General features: G+C 48.8%; 1 protein-coding gene across 11 annotated transcripts in view; it reads right to left on the bottom strand.

The window, feature by feature from the left end:
* Window positions 1-24,382, bottom strand: part of Nav2 (neuron navigator 2) — a 394,179-nt gene that overhangs the window by 205,013 nt on the left and 164,784 nt on the right. For 9 of the 11 annotated variants that reach the window (XM_023702826.1, XM_023702824.1, XM_023702823.1 and 6 more), the window contains exons 5-7: window positions 18,368-18,626; window positions 14,154-14,222; window positions 5,991-6,157 (exon numbers count right to left, since the gene is read on the bottom strand). In XM_023702826.1, the coding sequence (XP_023558594.1) occupies window positions 5,991-6,157; window positions 14,154-14,222; window positions 18,368-18,626 (495 nt within the window). The remainder of the gene's footprint in view (window positions 1-5,990; window positions 6,158-14,153; window positions 14,223-18,367; window positions 18,627-24,382) is intronic. The other 2 variants (XM_004642702.2, XM_023702825.1) reach the window with 1 other exon arrangement.

Genomic DNA, 24,382 nt, shown 5'->3' on the forward strand with positions numbered 1-24,382 from the left:
AAAAAAAAAAGCTGCAGGCACCCACACTTTCCCAGCCCAGCATCACAGCCCCAGGAGGAACCACGGAGGCCCGATTCCACCACAGAGGTGATCCTACAGGTTGCCCTGTGCAGGCCACAAAGAGCACGGGCCCAACAGACGTGCTCTGCCCTTAACACCCAGCTGGTGGGCTGGGATGAGTCACTTTTCCCAGCCTTCCCTTCCTTTTCATTAAGTAAAAGTCTCAGAGAAAATCAATGCAAACGATGTCACTTCTTAGACACCCTCCCTCAGCCTACCTGGTTATGTCATCATTTTCCTCACAACTCCAAGCATCTCTGTCATAGAGGACAGGACCCCCACTCCTCTGGAAGCCAGGAGCCCCTGGGAAGCAGTGTCAGTCTACACAGCCATGTGTTTGGGGAGGGACTGGATGATGGGCTGCTACTGCGGACTTCTTGCTGGGTGGGGCAGGTCTGGTTAAAGAGGCAGCCATAGCTGGAAGGGTTTCCCTCCCTCCCTTGACCTCTGCGCTTCCTGGATGCCATGAGGTAAGCTGCTCTCCTCTGCCATGCTGTTCTGCTTTGGAGCCTGATGGCTACAAAACATGAGCCAAAATGGAATCTCTCTTATAAGTGGGAAGTGTTAGGTACTGTGTCCCAGTGAGAGGAAAGCCACCAAGACACAGTCCTATGCTACACCAATCACAGTGCTCCATGCATGCCCACAGATGAAAGAACGGGAAATGGTCTCCCCACAACCAGATTGTCTTCTGCATGGCTTATGCCACTGAGATAATCCCATGGGTCCAGCTGTGACTCTATGCCCCAATCCTAGTTAACAGAAGGACATGCCGAACTTGTCCATGGTTCCAGCTCCTAATCCCTAACTCAGATAAATAACTTGTTTCAGCAACCAGGAAGTGACACATTTATAGAGCTTCTTCATCAATGCCCTCAGTGTGGCTCAGGTCTGAAGCTCGTCTCCAGGCTCTCTGGCTTCTCTTCTACCCCTGACAGGCAGGACAAACAGCCAAGAGTGGCAGAGAGAACAAAGACCAGAGGTAGGAGCCCTCCAGGAAGCACCAGGTCCCCCCCCCCCCGACATAGCCTTAGCTGCTGCAGACTGAAGCAATCCTCGTGTGCCACAGTGACCTAGTGGCACAGGGCCTCAGACTCACAGAGGAAACACTGGCCACACAAGTTACAGATCTCGAGATTAGAGGGCTGGATCTCAAACCCAAGGGCTTTCTGACTAGAATAGGGCCCAATGGTCACTCACAGTGACATGTCAAAGCAAAAGGCCAGTCTTTACCAAGTGGTCTTGCTAGTTCAGCTTCTTAAAATAATTTGCCTTATTTTTTTTTTTTAAATTTATATATTTAGTACAGGATCACACTAAATAGATCAGACTCTAGTGATTCACCTGTGCTCAGCCTCCCAAGAGCTGGGATTACAGGCCTGAGCCACCACTCCTAATCTTAATCTCCCATCTCGCTGCACCCTGGGGGTGGGGCTGGCAAGGCATGCCGCGGATCTCCCCCGTGTCTGCCTAAGCAGGTGCTTTAATCCACTGAGCTATCTGGCCTGCCCGAATTTGCCTCATTTCAAACTGTGAGAGTACTTTTGCATGAGAGAGTGATAAAGGAGGAATCAGGATAGAGGGAAAGGAGTCTGTTCATACATCGCTGATGGGGTATAAGTCGGTGCAGTACGTTGGGGGGCAAAATTTGGAAATACTGAAACAATTGTAAGATGTGCTAAACTGAGCAATTCCACGCAAATGAGTGTACATATTTTTTAAAAGCTCCAAGAATTCTCATCTCAATACTGTTTATAATAACAAAAATCTCTAGGTAACCTAGATGTAAATGGGTAAAAGATTAAGAAAAGCCCATACAGTGGAGTTTTATACTAGTATTACAGAGAGTAACTTATATATATAAACCAAAGAGATTGCCCATGACTTAGTGATTTTATTTATATGATTTTTAAAAATCATACTAATATTTTGATGTGTATATATTTATAAAATTCCTGAGGAATTAAGCAATACATCATACATAACACATCTTAGAAGAGAATCTAATAAGGAAGACTAGGAAAATTTTTCCTATCATATGTAATAGTATATCCATGAAAAAAAAAAAAAAGAAGAGTTTAAGTGGTAAATTTTAAAAATAAATAAATTATAAGTGGCTATTTATAGAGGTTGGGATTGTGTAGTGGTCTTTGGGGTTTCTGCAACTGTTTTCTTTTTCATTAAGGTCTTGCTATGTAGTCCAGGCTGTCCTTGAACTTGCTAACAAGTCTAGACTGGGCTTGAACTTGTGATCCTCCTGCCTTGGACCCGAGTGGTAGCATTCCAGGCATCCGTCACCACTCCTGGCTTGGCTCTTTGCCTTTTCATAAATGTCTGTCATTTGAACACTTTTAGCCAAGGAGTACAATGCCTCAGTTCCCCTCACCTTCCACCTAGTTGACTGCTTCTGTGACTGGGCTTGAACCCAGTGATGAATGCAAGCAGACCTGAAGTCTAAACAGCTCTCTAGGATTTGAAAAGTTATCTGTTACAATTTTTTTATTCTTCTTAGTAGTTGTTAAAATTGGGACCTGGTATTAAAATGGTTTGCCATTCACCAACTGAATAACAAGTTTGCCACTTAATGGCATGATTAGATCAATTCCAGAGTAGGAAGCCTGGGTCAGCGGGTCACAGGGTGAAGCCTCTGAACTCCATGTTACCAGAGGGAGCCACCCAGAGGGCAGTATGCTACGTGGCATAAGCCAGTCCTGAGAGGCAAAGGCTCCATGACTCATCTTATAGAAAGTGTCACCAGCGGCTGGGGCGGGGTCTGGAGTGGTTGTAAAAGGGCTCTGAGGTGCAGTTGTGCAAGACGAAAAGCTTCTAGCTGTGGGCTGCACCACAAGGTGAACAAACTTATTATTAAATCACACATTCAAGGAACGGGTAAGAGGATTAATTTCAGTCTCTATACTTTACCACAAGTCTCTTTTCAGTACTGGGGATCGAACTCAGTGCCTTGGCTCTCAACTGCATGCCCCCCAGGCCTTTCTATAACTGTTTACTTGGAGACAGAATCTCGTTGAGCTGCCTGGTAGCAATGCCAGGTCTTTTGATGGCTGCGAGTCCTGACAGGAGCCTGCAAGCTGCACGGAGCATGGAACACTTTCACATGTACTGCCTCACTGAAGCCTTGGGACAGATTTTTCAGAGGATGGGACAGAGCCTGAGTTCAAATCCTAGAATTGAACCTGGATGCAAAGTCCAGCCCTTGACTCCTAGCGAGGACAAGTTACTCCACCTCCGTTAGCCTCATGGTGTCTGCTGGGAACTCTGGGTTCCGATGGAACCCGGGGGTGTTAAAGATAAGGCACTCTCAGAAAAGAGGCAAGACTTCTCTTTCCTTCTGACGCCCCTCCTCCCGAAGGGCATGGTCTCTGTGAGAGGCCACAGTGCTCTACGAGGCCAGCTTGCTCTCTGGCTGCCCAGCACCTGCTGGGAACCCATCCAGGCAAGTGAGTGGCTGTCCTTGCTGTGGCGGGCAGCTCCTGGCCGGTCCTGAGAGGCCCCTCCTCTGGGCTCTGACACAGGATCCTCCTGCAGCTGCTGTGTCCTCCAGGAGCTCTTATTTATTTCTCAGTGTTGTAGCTATTGGTCTGACATCCATCCATCACACATTTTTTTTTAATTTTTTGTTTTAACATTTATTTATTGTGTGTGTGTGTGTGTGTGTCTCTGTGTGTGTGTGGGGGGGGGCAGCTCAGCCCACCAGGGGGCGCAGCTGGCTGGCATGTGGTGCTGGGGGATCGAACCGTGGTCCCTGTGCTTTGACCAAGCCTGTTCCAAGTAGGTGCTTTAGACCACTGAGCCATCTCTCCAGCCCCCATCACACATTTTTATGACAGCTTCTCCCCAGGATCATGGGACAAAGGTGGACCAGGCCCCAGGGGACAGGTCTGGCATAGCTTCTGCCGAACATCTTCCAACCGTCCCCCCAGATGCTGTCCATGTGCGCACCTCCTGCCATCCCTCCATGGCCTTGGTTCCTAGCTCTTGTTTTCCAAAGGAAGTCAAACAAAGAGCTTGGTTCTCGGACAAGAAATGCTGGGCTCACCATGCAGCGCCACCATTTTTCTCCAGCTCTACCTAAACTTTCTTTGATTTAGTTTCATCCTTTGCAAAACAGGGACACATGAGGCACATAATAGTATTTGAAGTAGAAACTAGCTTTTACTCATCAACGTAAAAAAAAAACAAAACCTTTTCCATATATGCATATGCAGGAATACAGTATAAAAATTCTGGAAAGACTCATATAGAGTGGTTTATAGTGGTACTTGCTAAGAAGCATATAAAAACTTTTATGTCATATATATTGGCATCATTTGGTAAGCATATATTATTTTTGTAATCTTAGCACATATTTGGGTATGATGAAAAAGCAAGAAGAGGGAGGGAATGGAAAGAGAAAAAGAGAAGAAAAATAGAAGACCTTTGCTTTTGCTGGAGGAGCCGGGGAGATGGCTCAGTAGAATAAGCACTTCCCTGGCAAGTGCAAAGGCCTGAGTTCAATCCCCAGTTGGGGTGGCGGTAGGTAGGAGAAGAGCCAGGGAGATGGCTCAGTAGAATAAGTGCTTCCCTGTTTCGCTGGAGGCTGGACCACAAAGCACCTTTGCTGGGTTAGATGTCCTGGTTCTGCAGTTAGTGCTAGTTGTAGAGTTCCCAAGGCCTTGGTTGGGCAACCTACATATATATACATATGTCAGCAACATTAAAATTCCCTTCATATATTTTGAGGAAAGATCTAGTAATTATCAAACTTGCAGTGGACCCAACTCCGGGGATCCAAGTGACCCTGGATTGGAGGAGTGGGTGGAGGAGTTATGAGCTCAGGCACAGCAGGAGGCCTCCCCGGGTTGCCAGACCACTGTAGGACATCAGGGCAGCTCCCCTGGGTCTCAGGAGACAAAGAGACATCATCCAGGACTAGGGAAGCAAAGAAGCTTCCACTCGGCCAGGAGGGAAATGCTTCCAGGAGATCTGGGTACCTCCCCTGGAACGTGTATACATGTAACGTATACATCACTCTTCCTGGCAGGCGGGCAGGAGGCCACCTCTCACTGAAGAATCTTCTAAACTGCTCATTTCCTCCAGTATTTTAAGATCTAAAGGCTCATGCAAGCAAAGGTTGCTCTGCGGCCTTATGTGCGGGACTTGTGTGGAGAGGGCGGGCTGGTATTCACCTTTCCCTCCATCCTAAAAGCTCAGAAGCACACATAGTAAAAGCAGCACAATCTTCTACGGCAAAGTCGCACCATCACCACCAAAGGCCATGCTGCCACGGTCATCCTTGGCCAACCCAGTCTTGGCATTTCCATGGGGTCAAAACTCTTCTCTCAGTTTTGATGGGTAAAGAGCTTATCAGCTCACACAGGATATGTTCTGAGAGGTTTGCATTTCTGGGAAAACGCTGAATACAATGCAAATTCCAAGGGCTATCTTGCTTCTATCTGTAGACAAGTGAGGTATGGGTCCCCACGCAAACAAGTATTCTGGATTTTGTTGTTGTTGTTGCTTTCTTTTTGCAGACCCCAGGCTAATTCCTAGCATTGCAAAAGGGTTCAGGGACTTTGCACTGAGCTACATCCCCAACTCTTTAAATTCTGGGATAGGGTCTCACAAAGTTGCCTAGGCTGGGCTTGAACCTGTGATCCTCCTGCCTCAGATTCTCAAGCTCTGTGGTTATAAGTACACACCAGCATGCTCGGGCAAAAATAGTTATTCTTGCTGGCAACTCTGAACACCATAATATTTCCCCACTTTGTTAATCCCTTTCATAACAAAGTCCTGCCAATCAAGCACATCCTTGTGAACCATTTGCATCTTTCTACTTGAAAACTTGGCCCTGACCCCAAACAAAGTCATCCAAAAGAAAGACAGTTTTGCTGTAAAAAGAAGTGGCGTAAAGGGTCCCCAAGATGACTCACCTTTTTCATGGCTATTTGGTGCTTGCGGTGGGGGTGGTGAGGTGACCGGTTTGGACTTGTCATAGTTGTTAAAGCTCTGGCTGCGCCGGTTGTTGGCAGTGGCTGACCCTCCACGTGTTTTGGCCTCACTGCCTGCAGCAGATACCCTTGCCGTAGGACCCGGAAGTCTAAAATGAAAAAGTATTCAGGATAACACATTCAGTCTCAGAAAAACTTTAGTGTATCAGAAGAAGGAATTCCAACCATGTAGGAGGTTTTAAAAAAATGACAAGAGACATCGTAGACACTGAGTTTATGGGGCTTTGTCAAAGGACTTGGTGGAACCATTATGAACATCTAGGCTAGCGATAACTACAGCAAAGTCTGATAGCAAAATGTGCCTAGCAAACTTTTGGGGAAAGACAGAATTTTCTTTTTTTTTTTCTTTTTTTTAAATGTAGCTAGTACATAAGGTTTTATTATGTAGACCAGACTCTCAGTGATTCTCCTGTTTTCAGCCTCCCAAGTGCTGGGATTACAACATGCGCCACTATGCCCAGTCTCAATCACCATCTCAGCGGCACTGTGTTCTGCCTAAGCAGGCGCCTTTAGTCCACTGAGCTATCTGGATGGCCCAAAACAGAAATTTTGAAGGGAAAAAATATGAACTAAAAATATAAAGCTCATTTTCCCTTTTCCTTGGAAACATCTTAATTTTTCAGTAAGCCACGTCATCTCTCATTCCATCAAGCACGGAATAGAAAAGGCCTAACCCTCAACTGTCTACCCTAGGTTCACACATTGTCTTGAAGCTGTAACCCAGGTATGTACAGACCAAGGAAAGAATGCAACGTATAATGGCAATAAAGGGGATTTCTACTACACAGAACTCACATGTGCCATGAAAGCTTAGGGGCTGAGTTACACACACTTGTCCAGATATGATTTCTTTCAACACCCGACAGCCTATCTTCCTGGCATTGCTTTGAGGCTGAAGCCCAGATTCTTTGCACAATTGATGGATAAACTCTTAATTTTCTCTGTAGAACCAGCAGGATTCAGTTAGCCCAAAGACAAATGTACACTTCTCCTTTAAATAAAATACTTCATTTTGAGTGTTTTGAAAATAAAGGCACCTGAGTTGCTTGCTGTACTTCTAAAGATATTATGGCTTAATCTCCAAAGAATTAAGGGTAAGACTCCCCAGAACACAAGTTTGGCCCACAGATTTACTAAACAGGCTGTTTCTAAAAATTAAGGTTGAAAGATGAAAAAATGATGACATATTTAGAGATATCTTCAAAGTAAAACCCACTGAGCTGTGTTTCAAGGCAACTAGAACCTCAGCTGACTCATGTTAGGGCCAATGATAGGTCTGAATTTTGAGCTCACAAAGCTTTCAGCCTTTTCTTCGCATGCAACTCTTGGTCCCCAAAGCAGCCTGCAGCCTGGAAGCAGTTTAGACAGAAACAGCAGTCACTTTAAGTTGCGTCTTGTGGCTGAACAAGAAAGATGGCTGCAGAGTAAAGAGAGACCATACACCCTGTGGGAGAGGACAGAAAGACGCATCCAGCTGAGAAGAAGCTGCCCGGTCCCCTGACAGGAGCTGGGAGAGATGGAGGTGGTCGCTGTGCTCCAGCCAAAGGCAGCAAGATCCTCAAGACCTTGTTTCTTGGGAAGTAGGATTTGGGGCTCTCTTCATTTGCCCCCGCTTGTTTGGAAAAGCTATTCCCTCCATGACAGGCACAGAACTGGGTACAAAAGCTATCAGCGCCAGTGCCCAGCTGAGGGCCCAGATGGGTCTAGTGTGGCTAGTCAGGGAGATCCAGTACCATGGTCTTGGCACTTCCTGGTTCTGTTTCTGATGTAAGGGGTGCCCCACTACGTCCTTCGGGTCAGGGGTACCTGGGTGCCACAGCCAGCAAGGGAGGCTTGCAGGTGTAGACACGGAGCTCCTAGTTTGAACTTAGTGAACCACACCATACGTTGTAGACTCATTATGCCCACAGAGAGTCCCTGAAAGACGCCGAGGATGGGTTCTCAAGTGACGTAGCAGCAATATTAAGTGTGCAGGGCAACATAGGTCACGGCATCCTGTGTCAATGGGGAACTTGCAAAATCAGGGGAATAGAAAGCAATGAGGAGGAAAAGGTGCGCCCTTTCCCCAGCTGCTGAAGAGTCCCCAATGAGCTGGGCCTAGATGAGGTGACAGCAGATTGTTAGGATAATGCAGGGACTTTATAGAGGCAAGACATCCAAGCACAGGAGGAGGCGGAGCCAGCCTGAATAGAACACCGAGCTTTTCTACCCATGAGACTGTGGACCAATGTCATGACCTCTCTGAGATCCACGCTCCTAGACTATAACTTTGGAATAATAATAAACTACCTAGTGGATCATTATAAATTGGAAATGGGGGCCAGTCAAATAGCTCAGCGGATTAAAGCACCTGCTTAGGCAGACACGGGGGCCAGGAGTTGGATCCCTGCTCCTGCCCCTGCGGCACACTGAGATGGCAATTGAGACTGAGCGTGGTGGTGCGTGCCTATAATCCCAGCTCTTGGGAGGCTGTAAACAGGCAGATCATTACAAGTCCAATCTAGTAGTGAGACCCTAAACACTCTGTAGACCCTTCTCTAAAATATAATACAAAATACAAAACAAAATAAAAATAAATAAATTGGAAATGGGACTCAACATCCCCCCGTTGTAAGCCCTGTGTTATTTCTCCTTATCACATTCTCTGCTAGGTACAAATTCATAAAGCTGTCCACTGTAAACAAAACATGCTGAGGTGTAAGACAGAATCAGAGGGACAAGGAAACAATGGGCCTCAGTGCAGTAGAGAAAAGAGACAAAAATCAACATCTGGGGTCAACATTTTCAAAGAGGTAAGGCAAGCTTTATCGAGCAGGGCTCTTTATCCAGTTAGAAAACAGCTCACAAAAGAAACTAATCATAATTAAGTTCTTATACTTGGGGCAATTTCTGAGTTATTGGTGGGTCAATCTCTCTCCCTTTCTCTCTTTCTCTCTCTGGTAAAATATTCTTGGCTTTGGATCAATGACCATATTCTGGCCTTCCCACAGTGGTCATGGCCACACTTGCTTCAGTGACTGAGGGGCCTAAGTGCTCCTTGGATGGGGGTGGCACATCCTCCAAATGGCTGCAGGGTTGTGCCACGTGTCCTGTGACGTGAACAAGGAATTTCAGAGGGCCTTAAAGATAGCTGCTAAGTGGAAACACTGTCTACAGAAACCTCATGTCAGCTGATGTCACTCACTGCCACAATGTCTAAATCAGGACAGCTCCGTTAATCTGATAGAAAACTTGGTGGGAACCAAGTAGTTTCCCGGATACTTCACAGAGAATCAGTGCTATGTGGTTGGGTAAGGCTTAGGTTCTGCTGTGAATGGCCTCGGACTACTGCTTGCTCCTGAGTGAAGTCTCCTCTGTCCATCAGAACATTTAACAAAACCCACCTCACATATAAAAGTTATCAGGCCAGGGATACAGTTCAGTGACACAGCACATGCTTGGTAAGCACAAGGTCCTGAGTTCAATTCTCAGCACCAAAAAAGAAGAAAAAAGAAATCATCAATGAATGTATGGTGGGTGGGAAATAACTCATCCAGGAAAGAAAAGAGTGAGAAGGACTTAGGACTTCAAAGTCAAAGGAAATCATGAAAACTTAAGATACCTACGCAATCATGGTAGTGGTGGGGTTAGGAGAGGTGTCCCTGGCCTTTTTGCCAGCTGAAGAGGGTACAGCCAGCTAGGGTGCTCAGCCTTGTCTAGACCTTAAGGGGCTGCTTGACCCCAGCCAACATCCTGCTTACTGTGCAGTGAACAATAAAATATTCTAAGTTCAGAAGTCATGCTGAGTACTCAAATGTTGGCCTTGAAGGTCAGTGGGATGCTCAGGGAAGGTCCCAGTGAGGGTGCAAAAGCAAGACTGGGCATGCTGAGTGGGACTGTGAGGACCAGAAAGCAGAGTTCAGAATGGGCTACCGCAAGGAAAGCTTGCAAAACATCTAGAGAACAGTTAGTGTGTGCTGACCCTTGGACAGAATGGAGGGGAGGAGGGCAGAGAGGCAAGCTGGGCCAGAAAAGGGAAGACCTTGGACGGTGTCCTACCCTCCAGGGATGAGGCATTAATTAAGGAGAGTGGAGCCGGAGTTCCAAGAAGAGCATCTTGTAGCTCACCACTGACACAGACCCTGTGCCTCGGGCTCAGTGATTCGAAGTTCATTAACGTTAGCATCCTTGTGTATTGCGGGGGCTTCCACTCTCATCCCCCAGCCTGGAAGCATGTGCTGTCAGTAACATCTGAGTCCCGCCCTGATGAGCAGCCGAGTCTTGCCATGTGACACAGCTGTAGGTGCCACCACAGATGCTGCCACCAGTGCCTGCCTTGAGGAAGCCCAGCAGCAAGAGGGGAGCCAGGCAGGTCAGCTCCACGCCGTCTACAGCCCCATGCCATAACCCCAAGGTCCCAAGACTCTGCTACGAGAGGAACCTGACCTCTGGTACTCATTCCACATTAATAGTTTCAACATGGTACAACGGGGGGTTCCCGGAAGCACACACATGTTGCTTTTGGGACGCAAATATTAAAGGAAGTCTATATGGAAAAGGCGGGAGAAAAATCCTGCTGTTACTAGAGCCACTGCGGCCAATTTCCCCAGTGTGTGCTCAGTCGAGCAGGCAGGGCAGGAAAGCTGTCCTTTCTGGCACATAACCTACGAACGTATCCCTGCTCGACGCACTGTACGTGCTGAGGGGAAGAAGGCGGTTCTTCTTCCCCAAGCCACTTCAAAGGCTGTGAGCAGAGGGACGCCCCTCCCAGGAAGGACGGCAGCTTGTGAGCACATGCTGGGCTGGGGAGGTATGTCCGTGTCGGAGATGCTTTGGGCCAGAAGGGTGATTAAGTGCTACATCTCTCATTTCCATGACATCTGCTTTTCAGCAGCGAGGCAGGCAGGACTCACTACCAGCTCCACTGACTCCCTCCACAAGACAGCCGTGTCAGACCAACTCTATGAAACTCAGAAGAGGCCCAGCTGCCTTACCTGGTCCAGATCAACCCAAACTAACGCCACTACCACGTATCTGCTATTTATAGTACATTGGTTACATGTAAGTTCTATGGCATTGGAGAGACTTCACTTCATCCTCATGCCATTGGGGAAGAGGCAGGACTCCCAGAGCACTAATAAGGACACACAGGCTTTTGCAGAGGTTAAGTAAGACACCCAGGTCACAGGAAGTGGTGACGGCATCCCTTAGCCACTACTGCTTTACTGCCTCCTGAAAGCAGAAGAGGCCCAAGCAGAGGGCTCACCAAGGGGATGCCAGGGGAGGGGGAACAGGGTAGGAATCTGCGGAGATGCACACGCTGCTCCACACAGCCCCATCTGAGGGTATCTGAGGTGTTTGCAGTCCATCGAAAGACCTGTTCCCAGGGCCGGCCAAATAGCTCAGCAGATTAAAGCACCTGAAAGCAGGCACAGGGGCCTGCCATGCTGGCTTTACCCCCACCCCCACCCCTGCCCCCCGGGGGTGCTTAGAAGGCAATTGAGACTGGCCGTGGTGGCATGGGCCTGTAATCCCAACGCTTGGGAGGCTGTAAACAGGAGGATCTCTATGAGTCCGATCTGGTAGTGAGACCCTGAACACCCTGTAGACCCTTCCCTAAAAAAATACAAAACAAAAAGACCTATTCCCAGAGCTCTTGGGGGAGATGGCCCACTGGGACGGTCCAGATCTGAAATGTTTCCCAAATGTCTCATGCATTCAGAAGTGGGGCTTTCAAAAGCTGATTGGATCATGGGAAAGGCGACTGCACTGCTGGATTCATCTTCCCATGAGCTCGCAGCTGAGTGTGCTGCTCTGCGCTGGAGCTGGTGGGGAGAAGGAGGTCCTGGAGTGCCTCTGGTCCCTCACGCTGGCTCTCCTGCCCTCTCTGCTTCCTGAGGCTGTGCTGTGCAGCTTTCTTCTACCCGCGCTTCCATTACATTTTGCTGCAGAGTAAGCAGACCATGGACTCACCCCTCCATAGCCTGGAGCCAAACTAACCTCTGTTCTTAGCTCCTCCCCAGTAATGAGAACTGAACTCAGGACCTTGTGCTTGCCAGGCAAGCGCTTATGCCACTGAGCTATCTCCTCAGCCCTAATCTCTGTTCTTTTCAGTTAATTTTCTCAGCTATTTTGGTGACAGGGACAAAAAGCTGACTTGTATACCTACCCAGGCAGAAGGAGTAGGGCTGTCTTTTTGGCAACTAAACTTTACTGCTATGCTTAGCAATGCTTCATCAGCTGAAGTGTTTATCAAGATTTTGCTCAAGCCTTTGGAGAAGAGAGGGCGAGGAGGAGCATTAGGCAAATAACAAACACAACATCCTTTTGTTGCACTCCTCAGAGACAAAATGCACCCTAAGGAAACTCTCATAAGGATGTGACCCCCAAGGGAAGCCCCTGGAAGCTCTGTGCCCAGCACAGCCTGGGTAGGGATCCTCATCTTCCAGTTCTTCCTCCCTTCCTGTGACCTGCAAACATACTACGTTCTTTTATCATCTGGGGCTGATAACAAGTCATGCATGGGTTGGGCATGAGCTTCCAATTAGTTATTTTCCCAGCTAGCTCTTGTTTTTCTTTATCTTCTAGGACAGAACACACCATGGGAATAGACACTTGATTTCACATTTCCTCCAGGCTTGCCCCTCCCTTCCTTCCACCTGCCCATGCATTTGCATGGCTCTCATATTAACTGGGAATGCTTCGCTGGAGCACTAGTGTCTGCTCCAATCTGCGCCTCCTGTCACTCATCTGGGAAACCAGTTGCTCTCATACATGGCTTCTAGAAGCAGTGGCAAACTTAGGTCCCCTTCTCTGCCCCCCCACCCACCCAGGGCCCACAGCAGCGCTTTCAGCCCAGAAGGACCCTGCCAAGCAGCTTCTCCAGGCAGCAGATGCTCGGCTAGGTCTCCTCATGTGCGAACTTTCCAGAACTCATAACATTCTGCTCTGAGAAGCCACCCAGTGAGAAGCAGACCAGGGAAGCCAACAGATGCTCAGTGTAGCTTTGTACATAGATGAAGACAGACGTGACGGGTGGGCTTCTCTTTACTGAGAGTCATGCTTGAAAGATAAAGATTTTTAAAAAGCAGCTTCAAAACCACATAAATGGAAAAATTCAAGCAGATGAAAGGGGGATGGCACAGGATGGGGAATAAACTCAGAGTCTGGGGCTAGACCACTCAGGCTCTAATCCAGATTCCTCCACTTTCTGCATGACCTCGGGCACATGACCCAACTTCCTAAACTCTAGTTTCCTCATCTATAAAATAGGGAGAGTAACAGCCTACTCCTGAAGACTGATGGGAGGGTGAAATAAGGCGATGCATTCAAACTGGTCAATAAATGTTCACCCTTCAGAGCTTTAAAATAACAGATATAACAATGTGACCGGCTATCGCCATACCCCAAAGACATCCCAGGCTGAGGACATGCTGCAGCAGACAGGCCGAAGTCTGAATCAAGAGAGCTATGTGAGCGAGCCTATTTTCATTGCATTTTTATTTTATTGTTCAGGGAATTGACGTGATCTCTCCATGGCGTGCAAGGGCATCCAGAAACAAAGACAAGACCTCGATGCTCTGCTGTGGAGCATCCACACCTCAGCTCACTGTAACTCAAGGGAACACCAACCCCACATTAGTAGTTTTAATAATAACAACAGCAACAGCAACAACAGCAACACACACACAAGGAAGGATGCAGGAAAGCTCGGATTAGGGCTGGGGTGAAGCAGGCAGCAAACTTGTCCTAAAAGCGCGCTATAAAAAGCTCTCTAGAAACTCACTTTTCCCTAAATCTCAGAGGATTCCGGGGACAAAGCACTCAAAGGCAAGAAGCAATTAAATGAGCAACATCATGTACACCTCAAGCTCACCTACATGCTGTCACACATGCACACACACGCATGTGCACACTCACATACGTTCAATAACCCCATGGCCACTCTCAAACTCCCCATCACTGTTATCATCAGCCAAAGCGTGTTTGGTTTTCTGGGACTGCAAACATGAAATAGGGAGAGGAAATTCAGCCAGAGCAGAGGGAGTAAAGGAACAGTGGGTTGGGGTTTAAACCATGCCTCAAAGGACACAGGGAAAGTCTAACCTAGAGATCTTTTTCTGACCCAGAGTGAAGCGGATGATTTTGCTTTGAGATGAGTCCTTGGGTGATGCACTGCATGATGGGAGAGAAAAAAGTGGAGCAGATGAGTGAGGAGAGAAAAGAGACGCATCAGGCACATCAACAATAGTCTTCTGACCATGGCAACATTCCTACTTTGTTCCCCTTGGCCCACATTTTCCCACAAGATGCAGATTTCTTGCTAGGTTCAGCATTACTGCATCAACAGTTCTGAAGGGAAGAAATGGGGCTCAGGATTATCCAAGAACTGCTATGCTGCTGTTTCCCCCTTAAATGCCAAATATCTTTTCTTCTTTGGGTCTTTCTACCTTTCTGAAATACTGAGAGTTTTGGGGAATAAAGAGGTTAAGGCATAGTGTTCTATGTCATACCTTTCTGAAGGGCTGGGATGTTTCTATTTCATAGACTTGTTCTGTTGGAGTGCTTTCCAAGTGACTGCTGTGAACATCTCATAAAGTTGATGCCACATGTTGTTGCTGGTCTTGGGACAATTTGCTATGAATGTTACACAAATGGCTACTTGAAGCCTGTTACAAATTGGCTGAATTCTGATGTGTTTAGGGGACCAAAATGCATATATGTATACATGGATCCTGCTTGAGTTTAACAAGATATTAATCTAAATTTATTTCACTGCCTCGTGAAAGACAAAAATGTGTATCTTTCTCACATCCGCACACCTTGTGACTTGTCCATGAAAGAAGCTGAGGTGAGACCTGTAATGTTGGGGTCATGGTTCTTTGGGAAGCGAGGAGAGAAATGACAATGGAGAGAAGGAAGCCCCTTTCTGGGCTCTCCCTTAATATGTGAGTATCGATCGTCTGTGAGGTAGACACGCAGACACGCGCCATGGAGACCACGCTTCTCTTCCAGTCTCCAAACTGGGGAGATGCCTCTGGGGTGAGATGGGGCCCAACTTCTTGGCCACCACATGCCTTCTGAGAAGAGCCAAGAGGCAGGCGAGTCCACATATCGCTGCCCTGAAGAGCTCCTCTGCCATCTTCATGCCAAGGCCCCAGACTCCCTTTGTCACCTTCCACACTGCTTTTCTTAGCAGACTTCAAGGCAAGCCACACTGTCAACCCCAGATGGCATGTGTGTACCCAGCAGAGCTCTAACCCAGCAATGAGGCTTGCAGCAGCATGGACATTGGTGATCAAGGACATGGGATAGCTTTTTTTTTTCTTTTTTAACTGGGATACAAGTGCTCTGGCTACAGTGCCTGACTCTTTTAAGAAAGTGAACACTTCCCATGGAAATGGAGGCTGCAGGGTAGCGGAGCTATGTGCCATAAGTCGGTATGTCTGAGCACAAGTCCCTGGCAGCCCTATAAGGAAAAATGCTTCATGAAACCAGGCCGGCACTGGGGCCACATTTGCAGAATGCTATATCCATGCCCTCTGCAGCTTAACAATGCATGCTGGGTCCTTGCCTCAGTACGTATCACCACCCCTTACCTAGCTGCTCCAGTCAGAACTCTAGACTTTACCTGGGTTGCCTCTTTCTCTCTCACTAGAGAGCAAATCTGTTTCAGGCCTCCTGGATCAATCTCTGAATTATCCTACCTGGTTCCTCCCCATTAATGTCCCTACTACCTCCGTCTATGTAAGCTCCTACCATCTCCTGGGCTGCGAAAACCTCTTCTTTACTGGGGTCCTTCCTTCCATTCTTGCTCATCCACGATCTTATTCTCCAAAGAGAAGCAAAAGTAACTTCCCCCCATCCCGAAAAGAAGTATAAATACAATCAAGTCTTCCTCCTACGTAAGGTCCTGCCATGACCTCCTGTGCTCCTTAGATGGAGGCCCTGTCTGTCTTCGCAGTAGCCGGCACTCTGGCCTTACCTCAGTGCCACACCAGCACACCACCTCCTTCTGTGGCCATGGCAACGGGCCTCCTAGCATCCAGGCTACTTGTCCCCTTTCCCTTGTCCTTCACTTTCCAAATCCTACCCCAGAGCCCTGGCACCGGCTGCTCACTCTGTCAGGTCTTACAACCAAGTTGTTAAGGGTTGGCTTTTGTTAATATGAACTTGTTTTTAACATGACCCCCCCCCATAGGGGTCATGTCCTCCAAGTGACCTTCTCATCAGCTTACTGTAAATTAGCACCCCAGTACCACTCAGCTGTACCATCCTACTGTAATACCCACTACTGTCTGATGCTTTCCCTATTCGTCGGTTGGCCTCTTCCAGTAGCCTGTGAACAGCAGCGCCTTCACTATCTTGTTCATCCCTGATTTCCAAGGGCCTAGCATGGTGCTGGGCACACAGGACACTTTACCATAACTCAATAAAAGAATGCCTATCAGCAGTATCAAGCACCCAAGCTGGCCTAAGACAAATAGCAATTCCTTAGCCCATGTTATCTCCCCATTCCCCACCCTGCAAACCCTTCCCCTGCAACCTAACCCAGGTGAATCTCCCAGGGACTATGCACTCTGCACATTGCAGGCTGGCAAATGATTGTCCCAATCATCCTGGCCACCAGGGAGCCCATGACCTCCCACTGGGAGGGTGCAGTGCACACTTGTCTGTTCTTCATTGCTAGCTCAGACATCTCTCCAACCCCGCACATTTCCATAATGTGAACTGGATATAATTAGATAATTAATTAGGGAGACTGATTTACATTACACCCATCATTGCCAATTTTAACACAAGCATGATTGGGAAATCATTCTTCTCAGGGAAAAAAAAAAAAAAAACCTACAGCAGTCTATAAGACATCTGCTGAACTCAAGCAGCCTGGGGCTTTGCCCAAGTAAAACAGGAGATAAAGACCATCAAGGTGTGTGAGAAGCTTTGCCTGTGTGGTGTTCTGGGGCACTGGCAAGAGAAGCCATTACTGTTCAGCACGCAGTAGATGATATCAAGCGATCAATTAGATCAGTGGCATTCAGGTTTTATGATTAAAGACTGCTTAACTGTAGATAATGATAATGAGCTTCTCTTTAGAAATTTACTATGCATCATCCAAAACTCTCCCATTCCTGATTTCCTTTTTTTATTTTATTTTTTTAATCATTATTTAATTTGGTGCAGGGTCTTGCTACACAGCTCAGACTCATAGTGATCTTGTCTCTGCCTCCCCAGTGCTGGGATTACAGGCATGCGCCACCACACCCAGTTTCAGTGGTGCAGGCCCAACACGGCATACGATATCAGGAATTGCACCTGGGTCCTTGTGCTTGCCAGGAAGGCACTTAGATTGCTGAGCTATCACCCTAGTCCCCTAATTTCCTTTTTTATCTGCCATGAAAACAAATGAGTTGCAAGGTGACCTCTTATAGAGTTCAGAGCACAGCTGTGGCCCTGCAGCACAGCACAGGGTAAGCCCTGGGTACTCCGCTCATGCACGGTTCCAGGCGAGTCCGCTCAGAAGCATCGGGCCCCCTGGGAACCTTTACCAATTCCAGGTCCCGGACCTAGAAAGCAGGGGCCACTCCTGCAAGGTGGGGGCCAAAGCTCACGAGTTCAATCTGCTCCTGCTGTTTAAATTCAACAAAACCCAGTCATATTCATGACCACTACCCGCATCAAGGGACACTGACTGCTCTCGGGGAAGGTGCTGTCTGTAGTCCTGCCAACACTCACCACCTTTTTCTTTGCTTCATTTCTTTTTTTTTTTTTTTAAATATTTATTTATTTATTTTGTGTATGTGTGGCCAGCTCAGCCCACCAGGGGGCGGGGCTGGCTGGCATGTGGTGCTGGGGGATTGAACCGCGGTCCCTGTGCTTTGCTTAGCTTAGCTTGTTCTAAGTAGGTGCTTTAGACCACTGAGCCATCTCACCAGCCCTGCTTCATTTCTTTTCTGGAAACTCAAGGCATCTGTCAGAATAGAGTTCTCCTCTTTGCTAAGGAAGAGGATTCTTATGCTCTGGCTCCCAGCACCTGGCTTGTACATCGGCACACACGGGGTTTGAAGTTGGTGTGTGTCCTAGGCAGAGTAACGGCAGCACAGCTTGTGGGCTCCAGCCGGCTGCTGCGATGCTGACCTATGAAAGTGCACATCTCTGCGGAGACCAGAAGAGGACCAGTGCACCCAGGTCAGGGTTTTGTGATCCCGCATGAACCCCACACTTGTCAGCACTGCGCATGCCTAGGTAGCACAGGCTACAATGTGGTCCAGGTGGAGAAGGGTGCTGGCAAGAGAAAGTCAGTTAGCAAAGAGCCCCACCTGGACTGCATCTCAGCTTGTGATTTTGATGGCTGGTGAGGCGCTGGCTGGTGAGGCTGGCACAGGGCTTGGGGAGTGGCCGACACCTGTTGCTGAGTGGTGCCAGCCTGGCACTGGGATGGAGCCCCGGCCGCCGGACACCCGGCAGGTGGCCCGGAGGAGGCGAGGTGCTGCTTCTGGGGCTGCTGCTGCTGCTGCTTGTATCGGGAGAGACTGAAGAAGAGGCCTAGGATGGCCTTGAGGTTTCCATTCCTGATTTCTGCAAGACAAGAAAGAGACTCTGGTCAGCTGTGGGACCTTTCTTTTTCCTATTTACCTGGCCACTGCCACAGCCCTCACGTAAGTTGAAGCCCTGCAAGATGTGGCAGTCTTCCTGAACACTGCCCTGGCATTGCAGTCCCTGAACATCAGGCCTAAACCACAGTGAAATTAGCTTCTCCGCTCCAGCAGGTTGAGAGCGGCTACACTGGGCGAGTTGCAACTGGCTGGCCAGCAAGCGCAGGAGGAGGAAATTCTCTGACAGGACACCACTGAAAAAGCACATGTCACCAGCAAGACCGAGCTTGTCTGCTGGCAAAGGGAATGTTCTGGATGCAGGCGCGCTCTGGCACTAGCAGAGCTGTGCCAGGCCCGCTGGCTCTGCCAAGTCCGCTTTCGGAGCCTTGAGCCACTTTCATGCACCAAGACGCTGCCACCCTGTTCCCCAGCTGTGCTCTGCATGGCCCAGGCATCCTCCTCCCAAATCCAGAACTCCCTCTGCCCTGCCCGTAGACCAGAGAGCTCTCACATGAGGGGCGCAGGGATGGGCCATGAGGGCCTGCTCCTACGAAGCCCTCTATGAAACAGCATCCATATGAAAATAAATTAGAACAGAGCGGGAAGAGATTTGTCTTTATTCCAGACAGTGAATTCCAGCCATTAACATGCACTTGCCTCAAGGCATTCATAGAGCCCAGGAGAAGAAAGTATTTATTCACAGGCAGAGCGGATGGGTCATGAGGGCTGCTCCTGGGGGATCTTTTCTTTCACAGCAGATGCTGAAGGTCAAAGTTTAAAATGACCCCGAGGGAGAGGCACTGGGCCACCTGCAGGACAGCGGAGGAGGAGGAGAGCCCGACGGGATGCCCCCTTGGCCACCGGCTTTGCTGATATCCTGGGCTGCCTTTCTCTTCTGAGCTGTCTGGAGGGAATGAGGAGGACCTAGGGCTTTCTTGAAGGCCCAGCGAAAGAACTCAAGTTTCTTACTCCCTGCAGGGAAGATGGGCAGCCTCCAGGGCCCAGAGGCACTTCTTCGAGGGACAGCAGCGTGGGTCACGTCGGTCACATCCTGAGGAAGCTCCCCTCTCTACAGGCTTGGAAGGAAGCACACATCTGTACTTCAAGAGCCCAAGCTTCCCCTGTGCTCAGGAGCCAGCAGGCTCTGGGCAAGGGTAACGGCTGCGAGGACCACAGTATCTGGGAAACCCAAGCTGTGGCCAGGTCACTGAACCTCTCTGGGCCTCGGGAAAATGGCAACCCTGAGACCACCTGTCCCATCCCTCAAGCTGATTCTGCAGATCAAATGAGAGCTTGGGTGTGAAAGGCCACTGCTTGGTTACTGTGAAGATCATAGCCCCCGAACCCCAAATAAGATTCTCACATGGCTTTGGCTTCATGTCTCAACAACAATGGCATTCTTGATACTGAACTTATAATTTATTGTGCAAACCATGATTGTTTTGACAATGAAAGAGAGGAGCCCTCAGTTATGCCAGGATGACCGGTGTGTCCTGAACTGACGCAGACAAAGTGGGAGATCCTGTCACTGAGTGTGGAGCATGCTGCATGGAGGGAGTGGAGAAGGCTCCCACCCGGCTTCTCTGGGTAACTCAGCTTTAACTTTCTGCGGCTTCCCTTTCTGTCCTCCAGAATACGAAGAAGATGCCCACATCCGCAGCATGCTGCTTCCAACGGTTCTCACCTGGACACACACATCAGAGTATGAGGCTTGGACGAATCATCCAGTAAGCTGTTTATATTACTCATAGAAAGGAGAGGCATCACTCCCCCCCCCACCCGTGACACCTACGGGACAGTGACAGCAAGGGACAGAATCAAGATGCAGCTACAAGTAATGACATTCAGGCCAGCAGCTATGAAGAAATTTGGGGAAATATTTTCCCATCTACTTGAACCCACTGGAGGGAGAACGTGGCATTAATCATAGGAACAGATGTAAGCTACACAAGGCTTATTTTTAGTGCCTTTGACACCTAGTGGCTGGTTAGACACCTTAGAAGAAGCATTGCTATCGGCTAGTGTGTGTCAGACTGAGATCTTCATATGCATGATTCCATGTAATCCTGCATATCTGTGGTACCAGGGATCAAACCTGGGACCTTGTGTTTGCTAGGCAGGCACTTAAGCTGCCGAGTTATCTCCCAGGCCCTCTGAGAAGTATTCTTAATCCTCTTTTGCTTAAGGGGAAATAAGAATTCAAAAGGGTTTTTCAACTACTCAAAGGCAATAAATAGCTCTGGAGGTGGGATGTGAATCTGGGTTTCTGGGGCCCAAGGTCTGGGTTTCTAACACTGTGTAACTTGGCTGCCATACCTATGCGTCATGTGCGGCGCACGGAAAGCAGGACAGATAATGTTTTATTTATTAAGCTAGCTGATAGACGCTAAGTCATCTCTATTCTCCTGGTATGTCAAACATTCCAGAACACATTTTTTTTAACCTCACAAGGAAAACAAAGAGGCGAGAAATTTAATTCAGCATAGTCAGGGTCTCACGGGCTGTCTGCTGCTGAAAGTTGTCATGTCCGTGTCAGCACCCTGTGGCCTAACAGTCAACTCCAGTGTAGACATCGGGGCTGGTCCTGTCATATTCTCTCCCTGCTGCTGTGGTGGCCAAGTCACTTACTATTTGCAGCAGTTTGTTCCACGGCACTCCCTGAAGCATTTTTAACCGTCAAAGAGCATAGCACCCCTTCAGTATAGCACCTTTTTTTTCTTTTTTTTTCTAGGAGGTGGCATTTCTATTATAAAGATCATTGATTTGGGGGAGACAGAAAAACCTATGGTTGAATCTCACAGTCTATCACTGATCAGCTTTAAGTTGTTCCAGTCCAAGTTCTCTGGACCTCAGTGTTCTCCTATAAAATGGGTATGATCCCCACTGCACCCCCCCTCCGAGGGCTGACAGGATGACTGAATGAGAAAAGGAGTTCCCAGGGGTACTGCCTCACCCTGTACTTCATTTTTTGGCTCAGAAAGTATGGTCCTGGAGCTGGGGAGATAGCTCAGTGGCATAAGCGCCTCCCTGGCAAGTATGAGGTCCTAAGTTCGATGACTGGTACCACATGCCATGCCAGCTCCAAAATCGGGCGTGGTGGCACATGCCTGTAATCCCAGCACTGGGGAGGCTGAGATAGAATCACTAGAGTCCCAACTGTGTAGCAAGACCCTGAATCATTACAAAAACAAGAAAATATGGTCTGTCTACCTGCAGCCTTCTTAGAACAGCTTAGTGCTATTCCCTTAAGGAGCCTGAGAAGGGGTCGACATGGCCCGTGTTCCCCTGTAGGTTGGTCCCTGGTGTCCTGAAGACAACCACTCATGACAGACCCACTTTGGAGAAAGCTAAAGGGTTTTACACATAGCTTTACTGAGGTATGAAGCAATTTGTAAATTAGGGGCGTCATTCAGTGAACTTTAGTGCAGTTATGATATTGTAGTTTTAGAATATTTCTATCACTCCAGAGAGATTCCTCAAGCCCTACTGTAATTAATCTCCAAATCCAGTCCTAAGCTACCAGAACTACCTTCTGTTTCTAAAGATTTGCCTACTCTGGGCACTTTTATGGCAATGAAATCCTGGAAAAGTCTTTGCATCTGGCTTCTTTTACTTTGCATCATGTTTTAAAGATCCAGCCATTAAGGCTGGCAAGATAGCTCAGTGGGTTAAATGCCTGCTTTGGCAAGTGCAGGGACCAGGGTTCGATCTCTGGTCCCGCCCCCAGGGCACACTAACCCAGTGACCAAGTCCGGGCATTATGGTGCCTGCCTATAATCCCAGTGCTGGGGAGGCTGAAAACAGGAGGATCTCTACGAGTCCGAGCTGCATAATGAGACCCAAGATCCAGCCTTGTTAGCACGTGCGTCAGTTTCTTTACAATGCTGAGTAGAGAGCTCATCATGTGGAAGGACCATATTTTGTTTACCCATCCCCCAGAAGAGGGACATTTGGGCTGTTCCCTTCTTTTTTAGTTCACAAAACTCAAGAGTGGTGAAAGTCACATCATCTATACCATGGGCGGTCTACTGTAGACAGCATCCCAAATAGCTGGAAGTGTGTTCCTTCCACATTTCCAAATGGAATTTGTCTGCTTCCCATGAGCCTGGCAGGCCAGCTCTCCAGAAAAAGCCTCAAAATAAAACACAGAGCCCACAAGAATGTTTTCCTCCTGACACTTTCCAAAGCTTGGGAAAAGAAGCTTGGATCCGATCAACCGACCTCACCTTGCCTCTTAGAGGACAGGGCAGAACCAGAGGACAGTGGCGTGCCCAAGGAGATGCTAGGTGGCTGAGCGACTCCTCTCTTCTTAAGTCTTTTATTTATGTATTTGGTACATGGTCTCACTATGCAGCTGGGACTCATAGTGATCCTCCTGTCTCAGCCTCCCCAGCACTGGGACGACAGGCGTGTGCCACCACACCAAGTCTGCGACTTCTCTTCCTATTGCCACCGTCACGTCCCTGACAGAGCCCACCTTCTGCCTCCACAGACCTACATTCCCAGCGTGCTGTCTTCTGTTCAGATTTCTCTTCATGTCCTTTTCTGCCTGGAGAGTGTTCACTTATCTGAGAAAGCCAGGGAAACAGCTCGCCACTGTGAAGGCCCTGGCTGCCCCAGGAGGGGCTGATCCTGATCCCACCGCTGACTCAGACCTCCCCACGAGCTCCTTCCTACCTGGAGCGAGGCCTTGTGCTGCATCTGTTCAGTGCACGGCCGGCCCCCAGCACCTCGCTCTGTGCCTGGCACACAGCAGAAGCTGAGCAGAGGCTTGCTGCACCTCACAGAGCACACCTACCTGACCTCTACACTCCACTGCAGAGGTTCAGGGCCGGGCAGACAAAAGCCCGGGTGTCCCCAAAATGGGCAGATGGAGGGACACTTGTGACAGCTCCTGTGTGTGTCAGGGAGTGTCGAGGGGCATGGATCCTGAACATCACCCCAGAGCAGGAAGGCCTAAGCCCTTCCTGCAGGGAAACAGGACCCTGGCAGAGCTCTACGAGCTGCAGGAACGCCGAGGGGCCCAGAGGCTGGCACCGGGGAAGCATCCAGGCCCCCGGCATCTCCACACAGCTCTGACCCAGGCCCTGCCGTCTGTGCCCTGGAACAAAGGCCCTCTGTGGCTGCGAGAGAGGCAGGTCAGGGCCTGCGCTGCTCCGGCTGCGGGACAGGTGCACACACCCGCTGGTTCCAGAGCCAGCTTCAGTCACTGGGAAAGGGTGGAGAGGTGTCTACGGGGCTTTCCAACTGCCAGGGTGCTTTTCATCACAAGAGGGGCCTCGGGGCACACAGTCATCAGCTTCAAAAGAGAAACAGAAAGCATTAAGACTTCACCTTTCTTTCAAACACTATAATGCTTTCCTAGGAGTTTCTAGAAGGCTAGAAACAGGCAGTGGTTGAGTGTTGGAGGAGAGAGCCGGACTCTGAATGGAAGAAGACAGAGGCATACCCAGTGCTGACGCTGTGGGCCTCCTGGTCCCAAATGTTAGGGCTTTGGTGTGACGGTTTAGGTCTAAAATGCACCCCCAAACCTCAAGGGTCCAGAGGTGGGGCCTCTAGAAGGTGACAACATCATGAGAGGGCTCTAGTGCCACCCATGGTTTATACTTCCTGCACTAAGTTGGCTCTGTCAGGGCTCTGTCACATTTGGGCTCCTCCTGTCCTCCAACAGGGACAATTCTGACACTGACTTCTGAAGGCTGCTCGTGAGAGATGAAGTGAGATGGAAGCGCTCAGTGA

Source organism: Octodon degus, unplaced genomic scaffold (genome assembly GCF_000260255.1).
Source record: "Octodon degus isolate 3935 unplaced genomic scaffold, OctDeg1.0 scaffold00159, whole genome shotgun sequence".
NCBI lineage: Eukaryota > Metazoa > Chordata > Mammalia > Rodentia > Octodontidae > Octodon > Octodon degus.